The 20,575-nt window shown below is 40.5% G+C and overlaps 2 protein-coding genes across 3 annotated transcripts in view; both read left to right on the plus strand.

The window, feature by feature from the left end:
• LOC144023448 (serine/threonine-protein kinase 35-like) overlaps window positions 1-8,923 on the plus strand; it is a 9,278-nt gene extending 355 nt beyond the window's left edge. For both annotated transcript variants that reach the window (XM_077528924.1, XM_077528925.1), the window contains 3 exons: window positions 1-619; window positions 2,070-2,811; window positions 6,013-8,923. The exon at window positions 1-619 is cut by the window's left edge. In XM_077528924.1, coding sequence (XP_077385050.1) covers window positions 130-619; window positions 2,070-2,788 — 1,209 coding nt within the window. In that variant the 5' untranslated portion in view covers window positions 1-129 and the 3' untranslated portion in view covers window positions 2,789-2,811; window positions 6,013-8,923. The remainder of the gene's footprint in view (window positions 620-2,069; window positions 2,812-6,012) is intronic.
• Window positions 8,924-13,323: 4,400 nt separating this feature from the next.
• LOC144023961 (P2Y purinoceptor 1-like) lies at window positions 13,324-14,811 on the plus strand. Its single transcript, XM_077529949.1, has one exon. It carries the CDS (start codon window positions 13,392-13,394, stop codon window positions 14,427-14,429), a length of 1,038 nt encoding a protein of 345 aa, XP_077386075.1. The 5' UTR covers window positions 13,324-13,391; the 3' UTR covers window positions 14,430-14,811.
• Window positions 14,812-20,575: the final 5,764 nt, after the last annotated feature.

Consider the following 20,575-nt stretch of genomic DNA (forward strand, 5'->3'; position numbering starts at 1 on the left):
CACTATGCCACTCAGCCAGTTTCTTTCCTGTTAACGACCTTTCAAAACACGAATAAGTAATGGCATGGATACTGCTTTTGGTAAAAACATGCGGACACATTCCTCTGTGATGTTTGAATCAATGGATTCATGATGAGCACAGTTGGCGACAACTGGCGAAGACGCACGAGGAGCTCTCGAGGCAGCTACAAGCTAACAGGAGGGCTAGGTGACGAGCCCGCCGTGCTACGATGCCTGAGCGAGGCCAACGCAGAAGAGGATCATGAGATGGAGGAAGATATTGGCTTCTTCAAGCAGGGTGACTTGGAGAGAAAGGTCATGGCCCCACGCTACAGCCTGCTCCGCGAAATCGGGAGGGGCACGTATGGTGTCGTGTACGAAGCAGTAGCTCGGAGGTCTGGTGCCAGGGTAGCAGTGAAGAAGCTACGATGCGACGCGCCGGAAAACGTCGAGCTCGCCCTCCAGGAGTTTTGGGCGCTGACAAGTTTGGAAAAACGCCACCAAAATGTCGTCCAATTGGAAGAGTGTGTGCTGCAAAGGAACGAAATAGCGCAAAAAATGAGCCACGGTAACAAACGGTCAAAACAATATCTGCGGCTTGTGGAAACATCTCTCAAAGGTAATTTTTACTCCCCAATGAGCGAACGTTAGCCGTTTGTACTGAGTCACTATACAGTGCTTTGAAGCGTTGTCGGCGCAATAGGTTCTGTCTGCGGGATTTGCTTTTATCTAGTTGAGCTGTTATCAAAGCCCCACTGACCATGCAGTATGTCCGAACGTTTGTTTGAACGCTATCTCATTTGTAAGTTATGTGACGTGGCGTCGTCACATCATGTAACTAAGACATTTGTCAAAAGACAAAACGGGAAAATTAAAGTTCTTGCAAGACTTTTGTGGTACGTACAGGACAGTAGTAGCAATGACACAGCTTTATGGGAGATGGGATTTTTTTTTTTTTTGTATTTAAGGTAGCTCGTCTCACTCTAAAATGGAGTCAGCTGTGTTTGCAGTATTTCAAAGGCGCTGAGCCCATTCCACATAACTGTTACGACACATTTACTAACCTGCCAGCCGTACTTCCTGTTCATTTCATTTCACTTCACCATATCAGGAGTGACTGCAAATCTTTGCCAATAGGCACATAGTGATTTAGACTTGAAACTTAGCATCATGGGACACGCCCCCAACCTCAACGACACAAATGGAAACAATGTAGCCCTACATGTCAAATGCAATATATATATATATATATATATATATATATATATATATATAAACTGGAGGGATTTTCTTTCTTATGCCCTGGTCAAAATGCAAGAAAATAGTCAGATTTTGACCAGACAGACATGTCGCAGACAAACAGGGCATGTTGTGAACAATTTCTAGTTTTCTTGACATAGCGTTGCTCGTTTAGTGTGATTCCCTAAACCAGGGTTCCCCAATTCCGGTCCTCGAGGGCCGCAGTCATGCAGGTTTACCTTTTTTTTTTTTACCTACTAACACACTTGATTCATATAAGGAGCTCATCGGTGTGCCTGATCCTTATCTTTAGTATCAGGTGTGTTGGTAGGCGGAAAAATGGAAAACGTGCAGGACTCCGGCCCTCGAGGACCGTAATTGGGGAACCCTGCGCTAAACGATTGGTGGCCTGGTGTCTGGGACACTTCACGACCACCACCACCAAAGTCTGGCGTGTCAGAATTTTTGCTCATCTTGTCATACAATGTGACATGTCCTATGTCGTCATATTTTTGGTGCGACAGGGAGCGAAACGTCAATCACACCCAGACCAGCACACCCCAGCTCCTTTTTGTGTGTGTGTGTGTGGGGGGGGTGTTTTGCCCTGGATATCACATGGGACTGAATAATCATTTTGAAAATCGGGATTTCAATCAACTGTCAATCAAAATAATTGTTTTTTTTTCTTCTTCTTCTAATATAATAATCCAGTCCTACTTAAAATGGCTGTTGGGATACTTCATATCTGATCACATGCAGTAGCCTGTTCTGGTGACTTTGTATTACAGTAAAATCACTGCTCCTGAACAAATGTCCTCTATGTGTTACAGGTGAGAGAGTGCTGATGCCTCCAGATGAGCCATGTTACTTGTGGTTTGTCATGGAGTTTTGCGAAGGAGGTGACCTCAACCAGTTCATCCTGTCTCGGCGGCCTGACTCGCATACCAACAACAGTTTTATGCTACAGCTTACCAGTGCTGTGGCTTTCTTACATGAGAACAAGATTGTCCATAGAGACCTCAAACCGGACAATATCCTCATCTCTGAGAGATCAGGGACTCCTGTCCTCAAGGTTGCAGATTTTGGTTTGAGCAAAGTTTGTGCAGGTGTAGGCAATGTCACCAAGGGCAAAGAAGTTGAAGACAAAAGCAAGAATGTCAACGTAAACAAGTTTTGGTTGTCATCAGCTTGTGGCTCGGACTTCTACATGGCTCCCGAAGTCTGGGAGGGTCACTATACAGCCAAGGCTGACATATTTGCTCTAGGCATCATCATTTGGGCCATGTTGGAGAGAATTACTTTTATTGATGCTGAATCCAAGCGAGAGCTCCTTGGAACATATGTGAGACAAGGAGCAGACATTGTACCTGTGGGTGAGGCGCTGCTAGAAAATCCAAAGATGGTACTGAACATCCCCCAGAAGCGCAGGTCATGCATGTCTAACGGAGTGAGGAAGCTGCTGCTGGACATGCTTGCTGTCAACCCTCAGGACCGGCCAGATGCTTTTGAGCTCCAGACAAGAATGGACCAGGTTATGTGTCCTGTGTGACTTGGATGCTGATAAGTTCTCAGGTAAACAGTCTCTCTTTTTGTTTTTTTGTTTTTTCTTCTCTTAATTGCTTTTAATTTAGACATTTACTAAAACATTATCATGATAGATAGTATTCACTGATGTCATGACATGGGCTCATGAGTGAGCGCCATTTGGTGTGTCTAGGTTTAGAGAGCCTCCCAGTGGTTACACTAGGGCTGAGTGAAAAAAACAAAATCTCGTTTTTTTGTTTTTTGTTTTTTTTCTTCCAGTCACTGCACAATTACGATTTTAATTGAAGGACTAAACCCAACAAAATGTATGTTTCATTTATTCATTTATTAAGTTTTAACGTTCATAGCTTGTGCAAAAAATATCTATTCATATCTTATGTATAACTTGCTTAAATGCCACAATTGAATAGTTGGTAATTATTGTAAACGTGTCTTGTAAACCTCCCATTCAGCAACAACTCACAATAATGTATGTACTGAACAGAACTGAAGAGCAACATCTTTTAATAATCCAGAAGAAGCCAACAGTGAATGTACGGTATTTATTTTTATGTACCTTAACATCACGAATTACAGGGAGTCCTCTAGGAACGAACGTCCGAATTACGAACCTTAGCAGATACGAACAAGGGCTGACTGATGTGCATAAATGCCTTATTTTGCTCATAAGTTAATATTTTTAACTGCGCGCCACATCATACATTACGGTACAGTACTGTACTGTAGTTCCTCTCTCTGCCACAACCCCGCCTTTCAACTACCTCTCTGTCAGGCGATTCACAGCGCACACAGGAGCCACTGCCAGTGGCCGCGGCACACACATTCTACATGCACCCAATATTGGCGCCACACTGTGAGTACATTTCAGAGGCTTTCCTGGGGGATATTCATGAGAAGTAGCCCTCAGTCGTCTTCTTTATGTAGAATATCTCTTCAGACTCGGCGAACGGCATCGAGACTCGTCATATGCAGCAAGCACATTCATGTGTACTTCACGGACAGTCGGAAAACATACTTTCATGAAAATGTTACAAATGCCTTCCACATCAGCAGCCTCACATTGAACTCTTCCACCATATATGTACAGTAAACATATTTTTGTTTTTATTGCATTGTACTGTGTAAAAATGTAATTCAATGTATTGAGGAAAAGTGGTTTAGATAATGGATGATGGGTGGATGGATGATGTAATTTAATGTATTTTGTTAAATTTAATTTATGTACTTATTGTATATAAAGTATATACTGTATATAATTAGTTTCATTTAAAAAAAAAAGGAAACTTGTTTTATTATAAAAAAAAAAAAAAATGAGAAAATTTACAGTAATTTTGAAACCAAATTTAATGTGATTCGATTTCCGAACAAATTTGACTTATGCCTTGGGGTCAGACTACCAGAAAATAGCCCGATTTTGGCCCGACCCATGTGTCGCTGACAAACGGGGCATGTCGTAAATGATTTTGAGTTGTCTTGACGTAGCGTCGCCCGTGTAGTGTGACACGTTCAACGACTGGTCGCCTGTTGTCCGGGACGGTTCACGACCATCATGACAAAAGTCTAGCATGTCAGAATTTTTGCTCGTCTTGTCGCACAATGTGACATACCTACGTCGTCGTCAGTTTGGTTCTGCAGCATTGACCAATAGCGAGAGGGAGCGAAACGTCAATCACACACTGACCAGCACTTTCTAGCTCTTTTTATTTATGTATTTTTACTTTTTTTTTTTTTTTTTTCTCCCATGGATATCTCATGGGATGGGGCCAGACTGATGCAACCCAAAAAACCAACGACAAAAAGCGCCCCGCTGCAGCACTGCCACTGCATGGAGAGCGCACACATTGTGCGCATTTGTTGCCATTTAAGAAGAGCAACACATATGCTCTATATGGCATCAGCAAGTAGGCCAGTTGCCATAATTTAGCTCGCCCTACATTCAGGTTCTTCTACTTCGAGGAGGGAAAGAAACAAACATGGTGCATGCAGGCGGCTGCCAATGTAGTCCCGCGCACCGACGAGCATGACTTCTCCTCACTAAATGTAGGCCAACATGTGCACTTCTGTACTAATCACCTCCACAAATCATACTCTAAAAATATATAAAGTCACATTATTTTTATTTTATGTATAGGAGCCACCTCACAACATAATTGCCATTATCAGGCAACGGCGACGTGAATAGAGTACAAAAAAAAAGTATTGTGACTAGGGATGCATGATATTTATCTGACCGATACGATATCGACCGATAGGGGAAAAAATGACCGTTTTTTATCGGCCCGATAGGTATATTTTAGCCGATAAAGTCCCGATAGATTAATTAAAGTCTCAGCCACATTCATTTTACTGCAGCTCAAGCTCTCAATCAAGTGAATGGGAACACAACCAGACGTGTGGTGTGCACTCGCAATTTATTATTATTTTTTTTTTAAACCACAACCATTACAAATCCATCCACAAGTACCTTGTAAATTGTAAGTATAGTTCAGCGTTGTTGTAAAACATTATCCTATTTATTGTATATACTGTATTTGTATGACTTCGGCAAAGACCGGCGGGTGCCTCTTGCCTCACTTGCACAAAATCAGGAAATGGGCATACTCCACAGCGTTGCTTGCTGTGTTGCACGCGCACCAAATTTTTGTGTTTTTCATACTTTTTCAAATATATATATTTTTTTAATCTTAGACAATATACTTCATTTTACATTTCTTTAAAAAAATGACAGGAATGCTTTAATGTCGAACAAAAACAAAAAGTTCAGAAGGTTCCCAGGGTCGGCAGCATTTTGTATAAAGTTAATGGAAAATTTAAATACATTTTCCCCTGAGATTAAAATGGTTTTAGCTTTACCTTTTATCGGCTGTCAAATTTTGAAAAGAAGGCCGATACGATATTTGTCAAAATGCCAAATATCGGGTTCTATGCCTACTATGTATTATGTACTTATGACTTGCAGGACTGTCAATATTACATTCACATTACATTTTTTAATCATAAAAAGAAAAATACCTGCAAGTACTTACCATGGGTGGTATGCCAGGCACATATAGTATAACTTGTGTAATTGTGTGAAAAAGTAATTGTTATCCCTCAGATGTTCCGAGTTATGTTTCATATCAATAAAATGAGCATTAAAACATTTGTTTAGCTTGTATTATCTTTTGTATGCTGGCATACCTGTGCTTGTTGTAGTACAAACAAAAATCTACTTGTGTGTGTCTGCAGACGTGCATCTTGACCTGGAGCTGCTACTTCACTGAAGTGTCCCTGTTGTATGTGATGACTGTGAAGATAAAGGAGGATGTGGTTTAATGCTTACATTTGTTGACATAAAACCTGAGGACCTTAAGCTCAATCGCTAATCCTGAGTGAAAACTTTTGTTTTGCCTTGATTGCTCTAATAAAAGAAGAAACCTTTTTATCTCCTGCGTTTTGTGGGTACCTGAAAAACATTAGATGGCCTCACTGTTAAAGAAATTCACATGAAAGTTATGGTACAACCTACGATGGCAAGTGTGTGGTTACTTGTTTATATTTGGAATCATCTTCCCCTTCTTATTTCCGTGCAATTTGCTTTGATTATAATTAGTGTTGTTCCGATACCGGTATCGGGAAAGGCCCAGATACTGCATTAAAAAAGTGGTATTGGTATAGGCAAGTACTAACAAGTAACATTATTTCCGACGCTAATATAGGACTTTGGATGCCGCATCTTGTGTCTTTCTCGTGCACGACATTCACTGATGTGACATGTTCATCGCATGCCGAGCCAAGATATCCTATTGGCCCTTGAATGCTCTGAACCAATGGACAACTTTTGTATGGTGAGAAAAAAAAAAGGTATCGGTACGGTATCAGGATCGGCCGATACGGAAACATTGGTACCGGAATCAGTATCGGGGGCCAAAAAACAGTACCGGAACAACACTTAATTATAATGCTAACACTGCTTCTCTCACTCACTCTCGCTCACTCCCCAGCACTCTTGCTCTCCATCACACATGCACACATTTTATGGCTTTGTGTATTTATACAACCTGTTATGTCCTCCCTCGCGCACACTCTCTTATCCGAAAGTTCATGCTACCTTCGCAAATACGTCACTTAGTCAATAATTTTATTCAAGTTTTTGCTGTTTTCTATGAGATGTATGTTTTCATCGTATACAGGCAGGAAGTTCTGACATCCCCTCATCCCCTCCTTTTTTTTAGTCCTTGGGTTTAAAACGTGACCAAAGTCATGGTGAGCATTGAAACAAACTTGTTATAGTGTCTTCATTTTTATTTTAGTCATGCTCTTAATTAGGGATGTAACGATAAGGGCAATATCGTGATATTGTGATATTAAAACCTCCACAATATCGTTGTCATGTTCACAATATTTAAAAGGAACACATCTGTTAAAAAAAGTCAGGTTGATTTCCATTTGTGCAGTTCTAGCACCCTCTAGTGGCTAGTTCATTAGTGCAATTTCATTTTCATTAGGGATGTTTTGGCCTTCTATGTTTAAAATCTATGATAATTGTCAGATGAAGGGGAACCTAATTTGCTTGTGAAGCGATCAATGTTTGCTTGCATTAGCAAGTAAGTGCCTCAATATTGTTATTAGAGATTGTAGGTGCTTTATATGCATTGCTGTTATGTATAAAAGCACAATATTGTGCTTTTTTTAGTCTGAGCTTTTTTTTTTTTTTTCCTACAATATTGTGATGTTTTTTAAATATCGCCAACCCCCCCACAATATCGTGACCTTCATATCGTCATATATCGTGATGTGTGGATATCGTTACATCCCTACTCTTTATTTACAGATCAACAGCATGAAGTTTTTGATTAAAATTTAATTGGAAGCCAAATAATTATTTACATGTCTGTGCTTCTGCATACATCAAATGAGAAAACTAAAGGGGTAGCCCAAGTTTGTCAACAGAAATGATTTCACAATAGTGTACACACCCACACAGAAAGATCCACAGAAATAGGAACTTTTATTTATTAATTTTTTTGGTGTTTTCGCAAGTCTGGAGTGTATCACACACAACTTTCCACCGACATACATACTCCTATATAGTGCCTTTGAGTAAGTGTCCAGAAGTGCAATACAATACAAGGCCTTTTGTTGAACCAATTATTCAAGGAACATGAATGATTTTGATGTAGTGGTTTTACTGTTTACAGTTTTGATTGTTGATCATGAAAGACGCTTGGCATTTCATGCTGGCCCCACACACTTTTTTTGTTAAATAGTATTTAATTGTTCAGGTGGCCTTTATGTTCGAGGAGCAGTAATGTTGTAAACGTTTTGCTTACATGTGTTTGATATTAGATGATTAAAATAACGTGGACAAGTTGCTTGCAAGCCTTTTCAGTTTTGTTTTGTTTTCTACTTTTTAACCTCATCGCCTTTTTTTTGCTGAGCCTTAAATATTTTCCAAAAAACACATTCCAATATCATATTGCATTCCACGGCCAAAGGATTTAAAAAAAAAAAAAGTTAGAAGCAATTCGCTTTCTTTTCTTTTTTTGTTTTTTTTTTGTTTTTGTTTTTTTGTTTTTTTTAAGCGTATGCAATTTTTTCACTCATTGCAGCAATTTGCACAATATAGGGCAACTCTAGATGTAAGGGGATTAGGACGAAGCAACACTTAATTCTGGTGTTTCCTTTTTGTTCTCCAATGTTTACAAATCTTCGAGGTTCTGACTGAACTGTTATTTTATTTCAATTTTCTGTCCTGTTTATTATTATTTCATTACTTTTGTCCGCATAGGTAAAATGCAGGGTAAAATTGATCTTGAATTGAGATGATTTGTTCTGCTTCTATATAACAAAAAAAAATAAAAAATAATAAAAATATCAGGTTTGAAGCAAACCCACTGTAATGGAGTACGTGATTTGGTGATATGTGTTTTGACTGCGTCCGTTGACTACAAGAGGAATGTTTTTCAACACAAATGTACTCTATGCAATTCTCACTTTGACAGAAACTCAAGTCGACTCAGCTTAACTTGTGATTGTTTGAAGCCTTTCAAATAGTACTGTATTTTCAGTGCCTCGGACCTGTTAAGTGCAGTTAATGGGTTGGGTGACATTTTATACTGCTTCCATTCTGTTTCAATAAAGGTTGGAAATAAAAGTACCACTCAGTTATGTTTGTGTGTATTTTTTTTTTTTTTTTTTTTTTTTTTACTACACGGCAGGAGTGAGTTGTGTAATAAAAATCTATTTGGGGGTATTTTTGAATAGCAACATGCAAATTGGCCGCAACCTTTGTGGAATTTAAAAAAATATAAATAAATGAATAAAAACATGGAATGGTTACTTCAAATGCCTTGTAACAAATTTGTAAATAATGTCTAATGTAGGGATGTCACGATAAGGTCAATATCGTGATGTCGCGATATTAAAACTGCCACAATATTGTCGTCATGGTCACAATATTTAAAAGGAGCAAGTTTGTTAAAAAAAAAAAAAAAGTCAGGTTGATTTCCATTTGTGCAGTTCTAGCACCCTCTAGTGGCTAGTTTATAAGTGCAATTTAATTTTCATAAGGACATGTTTTGGCCTTCTATGTTTAAAATCTGTGCTAATTGTAAGATGAAGGGGAACCTAATTTTCTTGTCAAGTGATCAATGTGTGCTTTCATTAGCAAGTAAGTGCCTTAATATTATTAGAGATTGTAGGTGGTTTATATGCATTGCTGTTATGTACAAAAGCACAATGTTGTGCTTTTTTTTTTTTTTTTTTTTTTTTTTTAGCATGAGCAGTTTTTTTTGACAATATTGTGATCTTTTTTAAATATCGCCAATGCCCCACAATACCGTGATAATTATCGTATTGTGACCTTCATATCGTGAAAATATCGTATTGTGACCTTCATATTGTGATAATATCGTATCGTGATATTTGGATATTGTTACATCCCTAGTCTAATGACTAAAGACCACACATTGCGTTAAAATGTGTTGTACTAAGCTTGAGGTGTCCATTATTCCAACCAGACTGCATTTTGACACTCATATTTGGGAACTCTTCTCACATTGCTTATTTGAAGTCATGCTATAGTGTCAATGCGAATGAATGGATCACAAATAGGCAATAAATAAGAAGGGTTGTATTTAGATCCATCCATCCATCCATTTTCTTGACCGCTTATTCCTCACAAGAGTCGTGGGGGGTGCTGGCGCCTATCTCAGCTGGCAATATTATCATATTTGGCATCTAAATCAGTAGTTCTGGACTTGTCACCAGGGCTGGACTTGCATACAGGGTAGATGGAGTGCTTTTAAACAATTATTTTCCTTCATCTTACCCCAAGAAACTGGCTCACTATTTAAAGGGACCAGTCCATTAATTGATTTCGAATATAGACGGCACACTGAAACATTATCAATAAAAACCAGAGGTAGAACTAGTTGGCCAAACCGGCAGCCCTAAGTCAAAATGCCAGGGCTGTTTATTTTTTATTTATTTTTTTTGTGCCAGTCCAGCTCTGCTTGTCAGCCTGGGGACTGCATCTTTTTATTGTTGCAAAATCTTTTTTTTTAGTTTTAAAATTAGCCTTTGAAAATACATGTACTAAATGTTGCATTTTTAGACCGTTTCAAATGAGTTTGTCAGCTGGTTAAAGGCCGAGCTGCACTGTATCTGTTGACAGATATAATAATAGACTAATACATATCTAATTATACAGTTACATTACTCTCCTGAGTGACTCTGGCACCTTTAAAGATATTTTTATACAGGAGTATGAAAACGTATCACTAAGTATGGGCAAGAAATCAAATCCAGAACTTTGTTTCGGAATGTGCTAGGATAGCACAGTAGCGTCACGTTTGCATGTTTTCCCTGTGTTTGTGTGGCTTTTCTCTGAGCACTCAACTTCCTCTCGCAATTCAAAGAATGCAAAACAAGGACGAATATAACCACAATTTGCAGTAAGTGAACAGTTTTGAGTTTGCTGCTTAAAGATGCTTCAGCCTTGAGTTCTGTCTCCAGTAAGGATCACAGTATTTCTACTTTTGAAGTAAAAGTACGTTTGCACTTTTTACAGGGCTTATATGTTGCAACACTGGCCTCACGTGGTGACTAACAGTAGTACAGTGGAATTGGATATACAGTACTTCACATTTCCTAGGTGTATAAGTAAAAGAGGCCTGACATTATCCTGAAAAAAATATGTATAAATTACATAAATTAAGCACAGACTTTATTGTCCCCAAGGGGAAATTCTTTTCCACATACACAGTGCATATTTGACAATAACAAATAGTACAGCGAGGCCTGCTGTTCAAAAATGTAATGGCTGAGGGAATAGGGCTCTTTCCAAACCGAACCCTCCTGCGCATGCTCGTTTTGTACCTCCGTCCTGAAGGCAGAGGTGTGAGGTGCTAATGAAGCGGGACAGGTGCGTGGAGTCCTGTTCTATTGTGAGTGCAATATGCGTTATCATCTGTGCAACCTGTTGCTCAGAAAGTCATGCAGGAGGCGGATCACCCTGGCGGAGATGTGGAGCTTCTGTCGCTTGGAGATCATCAGGTGCCATGAAGTCATGACATTCATGAAGACCACACTTGCAAAATGACCAGTGCTGGAAGAGGGGGTGCATCAGACAGGCTACGGCATTCTCGGTGCCCCTCTTTAGCCTTATTGGCAAATTGAAGAGGGTGTAACAACTGGTAGAATGGTGTTCAACAGCAGCTTCTCCAGGCACTTCATTATGACGTAGGTGAGGGCAACAGGCCAGTAGTGGTTCAGTTTAGTGGGCTTCTTCCAGATGCTTGGTAGTATTGTCGCTCTGTAGTAGACTTCCTTATCGAGTTAAGGTTGAGCCTTCCATGGCGCGGCTGCAAAAACACAAAAGCCGTGAAAATGAAAATCTCACTTTGTGGCCTTCCTCCATTTGACAGGATGTTTTTTTTATTTATTTATTTTTATCTTTGTTTCTATTTAATGAAACCAAGACTTCAATTTGATACTTTTTTTTTTTTTTGTCTGTTGGCCATCTGGAAAAAAACGAACATCAGATGATTTGTTTTTATTATGTATTTGGTATCCATATCCATATGTAATGAAATAATAAAAACTGATCCCCCCTTATTTATTTATGTGTTTTTGTAGAATAGTTTGTGCGAGTGGTCATAATGTTGTGGCCATTATCTATTTCTTCAAAAATAGGAGAACCACCTCCTATTTAACATAAGTAATGGCTAACCTGATACGTCCCATTGTAGTCTAGCTCCTGAATGCAGGACTTTCTTGCCCTTTGCACCAAAACTATGTTTTTCTCTATTCCAAAAATGATTCATATCACATGTTCATACTTGCTCACTTTGACTCAAGGACATTCTTTCCTCCCATATAAGTCTGGTCAGGACATGTAGGCATGTGAAATTACTGTCAGGTGACTGGAGGAGAGGCAGTTCTTACAGTGCAAAGCAAGACCAACCAGATCAAATTTTAGATTGACGCGCTGATGATCGAGATAATGATTGTCTGGCAGGCACACATTATGAAAATGATTTAAAAATAAAATGAAAAAAAAGTGTTTTTTATTTGTAGTAATAATAAAAAATCGGTTTTGTAAAAAAAAATGTGTGTTAATTATGTGTAGTAATAATAATAATAACAATAATAATATTAATAATAATAATAATAAATCCTATGTGGCAGTGTTGTGGAGGTGTATGATTTTTGGTCGTTATGAATTAATGTTTTATATTAGCCTCCAGTAAATAACACTGTATACTGCATAGATTATAGTATAGTAAAAGTATGTGGCCATTTTTGTTGTTGTTGTTTTGGAGGGGGGGAGATTTTGACTTTGGTTTTCTTATACAAACACAACTGATTTGAATTGAAATGTTAAAGATTGGGAATTTCCTTAAAATATGTTTAGGATTCACCTTTATTATTATTATTATTATTATTATTATTATTATTATTATTATTGTTATTATTATTATTATTATTATTATTATTATTCATCCATCCATTTTCATAACCGCTTGCTTCTCACAAAGGGGCTCAAATTTTATTTTCAGGGGCTCAAAAGTGTTCAAACAACCCATCCATATCCATCCCCTATTTTCTGTACCGTTAATTTCGAGCACGCGATGACAAATGAAAGTCATTCGTTATTTCATGATCCATATTGTTGCGCTATTGTTTTGTTGTTGTTGTTGTTGTTTTTTCCCTTACAAGTGGAATTGATTATTTATGCTTTGGATTGTTTTACCTCGTTGCTTGATTATCGTCTCTGTATTTAATTTAGAATTTCTGTTCTGTTTTTGCTTCATTTGCCATTTAAGCCTGGTTTATTGGACTTTTTACAATCTATTTTCATTTTTACATTCTCCTGCATTTCAGTTTAAAAAACAAAACAAAACTGTTTTTAAGTTGTAATTTGTTTAAACCCCCTCCAACGTTTCCTGTGGTTCACACCTCGTAGTGCGCATGGCCCTTCACTTGATTCACCCGGTGTGGAAGAGTGGGAGGGTGTTATTTGGGTTTCGCTTTTACTTGGACAGCCTTCAGGAAATGCCGATCAGATCGCGCGGGCTACTGTCTGGTGTACTGTTAATTAAGGAGCAACATATTCAAAAGTCATGTCCGGAAACATCACTCATCATGTTATCAACAACATGACGCGCGGAGCGAATAGTTCCGCGTGTGGAATCAACTTGCACTTTACGAGTGCCTTTCTGCCACCTGTCTTTGTCGTCGTTTTCGTGGTCGGCACGCTCTCCAACGTGTGGGGGTTAAAAAGCGTGAGCAGCGGTTGGAAGAGCATCGGAAACATCAACATCTTCATGCTCAATCTGGGACTGGCGGACCTGCAGTATCTGTTGACGCTGCCCTTCCTCGTGGCGTACTACGCACAAGACAGCTACTGGCAGTTCGGCCAGCCTTTCTGCAAGCTGACCCGCTTCTGCTTCAACCTCAACCTGTACGGCAGCATCGGCTTCCTCACTTGCATCAGCATCTACAGGTACTTGGGAATAGTGCACCCCATGAGAGTGATGGGCAAGATCAGCAACCAGCATTCGCTAGTCATCAGCGCCCTGGTTTGGTTTTTGGTTGTTGTTCAGATCCTCCCGGACATTTTCTTTGCCAAAAATGATACGAAAAAGCCCAATGCCTGTTTTGACACCACCTCCAACGACCATATCAGAGAATATCTGCCGTACAGCATTGGATGGACGGTCACAGGGTTTGTCATCCCATTAGTTGTCATCATGCTGTGTTATGGCCACGTGGTTTGGGTTCTTGCCAAAAAATCCAACGTGAACCCTCTGCTAAAACAGCGCTGTTTGAAACTTGTGATCATTTTGGTCTTGTTGTTTTCCATCTGTTTCATCCCGTACCACGTGCTTCGAAATGTTAATCTCCAAACCAGGATTTTGAAACAAGAAGGCATCTGCCGCGACAGCTTCCGCAATGTTTATATTGCGCACCAGGTCAGCAGGTGTCTAGCTTGTCTAAACAGCACTATAAACCCTCTTATATATATTGTTGCAAATGACGATTTTTTGATGAAGCTTCATTGGCTAAATGAGAGGGCCAGGATGTCGTTAGCTAACATGACGCACACGATCATTTACCGCAAAGCGCTGGTAGCGGACTCCGACTCAGCCTCAGTGTGACATGTTCATGACAAGTGTTGGATCAACTTTTAACCTTGCCTGCTGCATTATCACCACATGGACTTACAGTAAGACTCATTTGGGAATGAGAAAACGAGAAGATTCTCCTGCATAGAGAAAATCAACTAGACAACTCCTAGTTGATATTTAATAGCTACACAATTAGTTCTATGTAGTTTCAGGCCAAGAAGCAAATGACACAAAATGTATGTTATTATATCACAATAATGACAGCAAGATATGTACAGTAAATTGATATTGTGCATATACGCACCTTATTTATAGGAATTGATTAGTTTTTAGAGATTCTTCTGTTTTGTCTTGTATTTTTATTCTGCTGTTTGAATTTGCTGATTAAAGTGTAACACAGTTTCCTCACAAATGTTTGTATGCACTTGTAATGCATCTATTGGTCAGTGAAGGGGCGGACTAGCCTGGACTGGGCTGACACCCTCCGTCAATCAGAACCAGCACTCCCTATAAGCATGGCTGGACTGGCACAAATAATTGGCCCTGGCATTTTGACTTAGCCCAATTCCTGACCACACTTGGCTACCACTTGGCTCTACCAATGATATTTATTGGTTCAGTTTGCTCTGTATATTGTAAATGGCTTAATGGTCTGCTCCCTCTAAATTGTGGGCCGGTCTCTTGGGGTTAAATGGAGGGAAATAATCATTGAATAGCACCACATCGGTCCCAAAAGACGCTGGCCCACCGGGCATCTGCCCTGTATGCCAGATGGCCAGTCCAGCCCTGCCTATAAGCCAATTGGCCGCTTATAGCCCGTCAACAGCTCGCTCTAATCATTACTGTCTTGCATTTAGACAGTGCACCGGCCGCGTCCCAGCGCTCTAAACGCATTACCCGAGCAGCCCCGCACACATCTGCGCCCGCCCGTGCGAAGTACATTAACTACTATGCCAACGTACTGCCTGAAACGCTTCCCCTGCTGTTGGTGAACAAAAGTCTGCCTTCCGCGGGGGGAAGCACAGGTAAGTGAAGCCACAAATGATGTTACGAACTTACGACGATGTCATGGAAAGCAAAAAAAAAGAAAAGGGTGGTGCTCAGAAAGCCAGAGAAAAGAAGCATAGAGAATTATAAAGTGAAGGGTCTCTACATGTATGAACAGACGTGAGTTTTTTAGCGTTAGCAATGCAGCTAACGTTAGCTCAGCCTCAGAGGACGGGCAGATAAAAGAATTACAGCCAAATTAGCAAGTGGATATTGTTCCCCAGACAAGTACAGGGCAAGTATGGAACATGTTGAGTCAGCCCTGGTGTATGATGCGACCTCTGTTATAATACTATACAGTAATACTAGCTAGCTAATCATACCTGGTTGCCTGGCCTCTCGTTTTTCACCTGGTGCAAATAGGCGACTGGTATTACGCTGCCAGGTCGACCAGTGCCACCTCTGGCATTAGCCAGTTAGCTTTCTTAAAATACTTAACTTTTCAACAAGGATACTTGGTTTTGAATACTTAAATCTGTGATGTTGTATTTTCATTCAAATGTGGTTACATGTAATTTGCACAGGACGAGTGAATGCAGCATAAATAAATAAAGGTTAATAAATTAAGATAAATTGATTGATACAAATCAATCACAAACCTGTTAATTCCCATTTGTTTAAGTTGAGCATACCGTCAATGAGGAGGGCTGAAGAAGAGTTAAGTCAAATTAAATTATGCAGTTGCATGACTATTAAGTATGCACTCACAGAAGCTAATGTCTACATATGATTTGTTTGATCTGTTAAAATGAACCCAAAATATTATTATACGGTATTGTGATATCCATGGCAGGAGAGGATGTTTCCATGCACCAGTTTTTGTGGTCCGATCGGAGTCAAAAACAACGGGGCTGTTTTCTAGTCCCAGTCCGTCCCTGGGTCAGTCTATCTATATTTGTACATCAGGTAGCAACCGAGTTTAGTAAATGTTAGTCAGCGTATTCCAGTCGGTTCAGTGAAAGTTTGTTGATTTACTGGAAACTGAAGAAAAGAAGCCTGATTTACTTGTCATTTTTCCAGCAAATAGGTTAAAAAAAAAAATTAAAAAAAAATCTTGAGCAACAATGCAAGGATGTTGTTTTGAAATATTTCATTACTGGAAAGAAATCGAACCAGTCATCCATTCTGTGGAAACGTAACAATACAGGAAACATGCCAGCAGTTAGAAGCCGGATGTAAAGTGAAGTGCAATCAACCACAAGTTTTTCTGATGAGTTGTTAAAATGGATTGACTACTCTTGCCAGGCCAACCTAAAATTTATATGTGATAGTAATTATAACCATATAAAGCCTCAAACATTAAATATATAAAAGAAAATTCTGATTCTTTGTAAATAGAGTATTTATTGGTCCTTTTGAACAAACAAAAAACATTTTTGAAAATCAACTTCCACATATGACTTTTGATTTGTGTCATATTTGATACATTCGGTCACAATGCTTTACATTCATACATTTATAACTGTCAAAAATATAATAACAGACATATCAAACCTATAGTAATTCCAAAAATCAGAAAGAACATTTCCCTCTATTAATAAGTATAGTTGTCTCTCCTTTCTCAAATGGGGCGATCTTGCAAGGTTGCTGGAAAAGCCATCCACTGATGATCCTGCCCTCTAATGGATTATCCGTGCAATGCATCTGTCAGATCTTATACGTCCGTGTTTTAAAGGTGGATCATCTTAACGATTGTTTCTCGACCCTGTCAATCAATATGCGTAACGAGGTCGTGCGTGCTCGTTCCTACCCGCGCATGCGCACTTCGAGCGTTTGTAGCATGTAGCTAGGTTCGTGTGGTGAGCTTCGGATTCGGCCATTCATCGTTGTAGCTCCACCGAGCTGACCAGTACTTTGAAAATAGAGAGCCGCAAGAGGACATCAGTAAGAAGTGAGGCCGGCTGCAGAGACTGATGAAGATGATGATGATGAAGATGATCTCGGACGTTAGCGACGTTTGAGAGGCGTTTCCCCCGGACGTGCAGGAGAGCTGGTAGGATGGTCTTCCGCATGCGCAGTTTTTTTTAAACGTGACAGATGTTTGGCTTCCACATTTTGAGAACATCATTGAATCCACCTTTAATGGGTGAAAAAAAATATTATACTCATGAAATAGAGGGCTCAAAATGTTTTGTATGTAGGGTTAACATAATGATGGCCTTTTTTTTTCTTTTTTTTCTTCTTTTTTTTGCAAATGTAACAAATACATAAAAGGTTAAAACGTGATCGCTTTCATGTTTTTTCTTCTTCTGGTGTGGCAGCAATCATGCTTCCATACCGGTATTAGTTTGTAGAGTGTATTTTATTGTTTTATTTTATTTTTTGCACAATGTGTTCTACAGTATTTCTGATGTCTTGCATACATAAAATACACAAATGTAATTGTGAGCCTTCATCATCCCTGCAAGTGATCCTTGAAATTCTTGCTTTAAAAAAATTGCTAAGTTAATGGTTTCTCCCACGGCTCATACCAAAACCTCCTACCAATTCAGTTGCGGTCTGTATCGTTCTACAGACGATTCTTATTTGCATCTCTCCAGAAGAACACAAACACAAGCTAATGGGTATCTACAACAGATGCCTCTTATTAAGGAAATATCAGGCCCATCAGTCGAATTAGAATTCTGAAAATAACCGAGCCCAGTGGATCTGGAAGGTCTGATCCACTTATTGAGACATTGTTTGTCCAATATTATAGTGGATCATTGAATGTCAGAAGCTTGCCATCACAAAATTGTTTCACTGATCTAGTTGAAGATACACAAAAAATAATGTAGACTAAATTTTACTCTAAACGGAGTCTATGTGGTCTCACTCTAAACAAAGTAAAATTTACACTTGGAAGAGAGTAAAATATATATATTAAAAAAAAAAAAAAAAAAGTCACTCAAGGCAGGAACAAAACAACAAACCTTTTTGGATATAAGTGAAGAGTAGGAGTGGCATAGCTCAGTGACAGTCTCAAGCTGAAGGTCGTGAGTTCGTTCCTCAACCTTATGTAATTATTTGTTATTTTTTAATAAACTAGTCAAATTTAGTCAAAATCTCCCCTTACAAAATTTACGTGGATAATCTTTTCTTTTTTTTTTTCCATGGGGTAGGAGAATTCTCTCATACACACTAAAAACACTGAGTAAAATTTACTGTGAATATTTTACTCTCTTCCAAGTGTTAATTTTACTCAGTTTAGAGTGGGACCAAATAGACTTTGTTTAGAGTAAAATTTATTCTGTATATAAAGTTGTGTTTGTCATCATATGTAAGTCAAATCAAACTTTATTTATACAGCACCTTTCATACATTGAAATGTCAAGGGGCCCCCCCAGGACAACCACCCTCCCGCAGGAGGCGACCAGCCATCCCTCCCAGTGTGGAGGATCCCCCATGAGGAAACACTGCAGCGAAAAACATAGTATCAACAAAATAAAAACAATTAAACGTGAAAAGAAAACAGTTAAACACAAGAAGGAAACAGAATTAAGTGCAAAAACAAAGCTAAAAGACTATAAAGAAAGAATGAAATAAAAGCGGTGGGCGGTGGTTGACTGGTTAGCACGTCCGCCTCCCAGTTCTGAGGACTCGGGTTCGAGTCCAGGCTCCGGCCTTCCTGGGTGGAGTTTGCATGTTCTCCCCGTGCCCGTGTGGGTCTCCTCAGGGTACTCCGGTCTCCTCCCACATTCCAAAGACATGCATGGCAGGTTAATTGGGTGTTCCGAATTGTCCCTAGATGTGCGTGTGAGTGTGGATGGTTGTTCGTCTCTTTGTGCCCTGCGATTGGCTGCCAACCAGTCCAGGGTGTACCCCGCCTCCTGCCTGAAGCCAGCTGGGATAGGCTCCAGCACCCCCCGTGACACTTGTGAGGAATAAGCGGTCAAGAAAATTAGTGTTGTTCTGATACTGGTATCGGCAGAGGCGCCGATACTGCATTAAAACAGTGGTATCGGTATCGGTCACTATTTACAAGTAACATGCCAATACCATTAATTTTAATTCCAAATCTAATATAGGATTTTGGCTGCAGCATCTTGTGTCTTGCTCGTGCACGACATTCACTGATATGTGACATGTTCACTGCTGTCACGCCGCCACCTGCGTGACATGCCTTTATTGTCATAGTCATGTTACCTGTTTTATTTTGAATTTCTGATTCCCTTCGCACCCCAGGTCACTTGCCCTTCCTGCAGTTCACTAATTACCGGTCCCCGCCCATGATCATGTCCACCTGCCACCAATCAACCAAGACAATAAAAGCCACCTGCATTCTCCCCTCCGTGGCCGAAGTGTCACACACAGTCAGTGCATGGAAGCGTCCCACAGTCCTCGAGTCCTTGTTCCCGGTACCTTATTGTCTTGCCTTGTTTTTGTGCCTTGTCTTGTTTTTGTGCCTTGTCCTCCCCAGCGGAGCGCCTTGAGTTACCCCTTTTTGCCTTGAGCCTTTTTCCTCCCTAGCGGAGCGCCTTTTGTTGTCCCCTATACCTTTTGCCTGTTTTTTCCTCCCCAGTGGAGCGTTTTTTGTTCTCCACCTTTTTGCTTCCCCGTTCTCCTCTCAGCTTGAGAGGAGACGCTGGTTGGCCGGAAATAAACCTGCTGCCTTGGTGGCTTACCTTATCCTGCGTCTGGGTCCTACCTCTCCTCGCCGTGACAGTACACTTCGGCCAGCATGGACCCAGCGGGAGTGTCCAAATTGGAGACCTGGCAGAGGCTTGAAGACATCGCCCGAGTCATTGCAGATATAAAAGAGTTGATGGCTTTGGACCGTGGCGACTGGGGTGAAGGGTCGGACTGGCCTCAGAACCCCGAACCTCGTATGCTGCAGCCTCTCGCCCCTGAACCTCGTCTGCTGCAGCCTCTCGCTCCGGAACCTTGTCTACTGCCGCCGCAGCCCCTGGCCGCTTCGCCTGTGCCGCTGCCGCCGCAGCCCCTGGCCGCTTCGCCTGTGCCGCTGCCGCCGCAGCCCCTGGCCGCTTCGCCTGTGCCGCTGCCGCCGCAGCCCCTGGCCGCTTCGCCTGTGCCGCTGCCGCCGCAGCCCCTGGCCGCTTCGCCTGTGCCGCTGCCGCCGCAGCCCCTGGCCGCTTCGCCTGTGCCGCTGCCGCCGCAGCCCCTGGCCGCTTCGCCTGTGCCGCTGCCGC

Source organism: Festucalex cinctus, chromosome 8, assembly GCF_051991245.1.
Source record: "Festucalex cinctus isolate MCC-2025b chromosome 8, RoL_Fcin_1.0, whole genome shotgun sequence".
NCBI classification, from domain to species: domain Eukaryota; kingdom Metazoa; phylum Chordata; class Actinopteri; order Syngnathiformes; family Syngnathidae; genus Festucalex; species Festucalex cinctus.

Bases quoted from the DNA above. Each gene is read 5' to 3' on its own strand.
- LOC144023961 (XM_077529949.1), top strand. From the start codon at position 13,392: ATGTCCGGAAACATCACTCATCATGTTATCAACAACATGACGCGCGGA.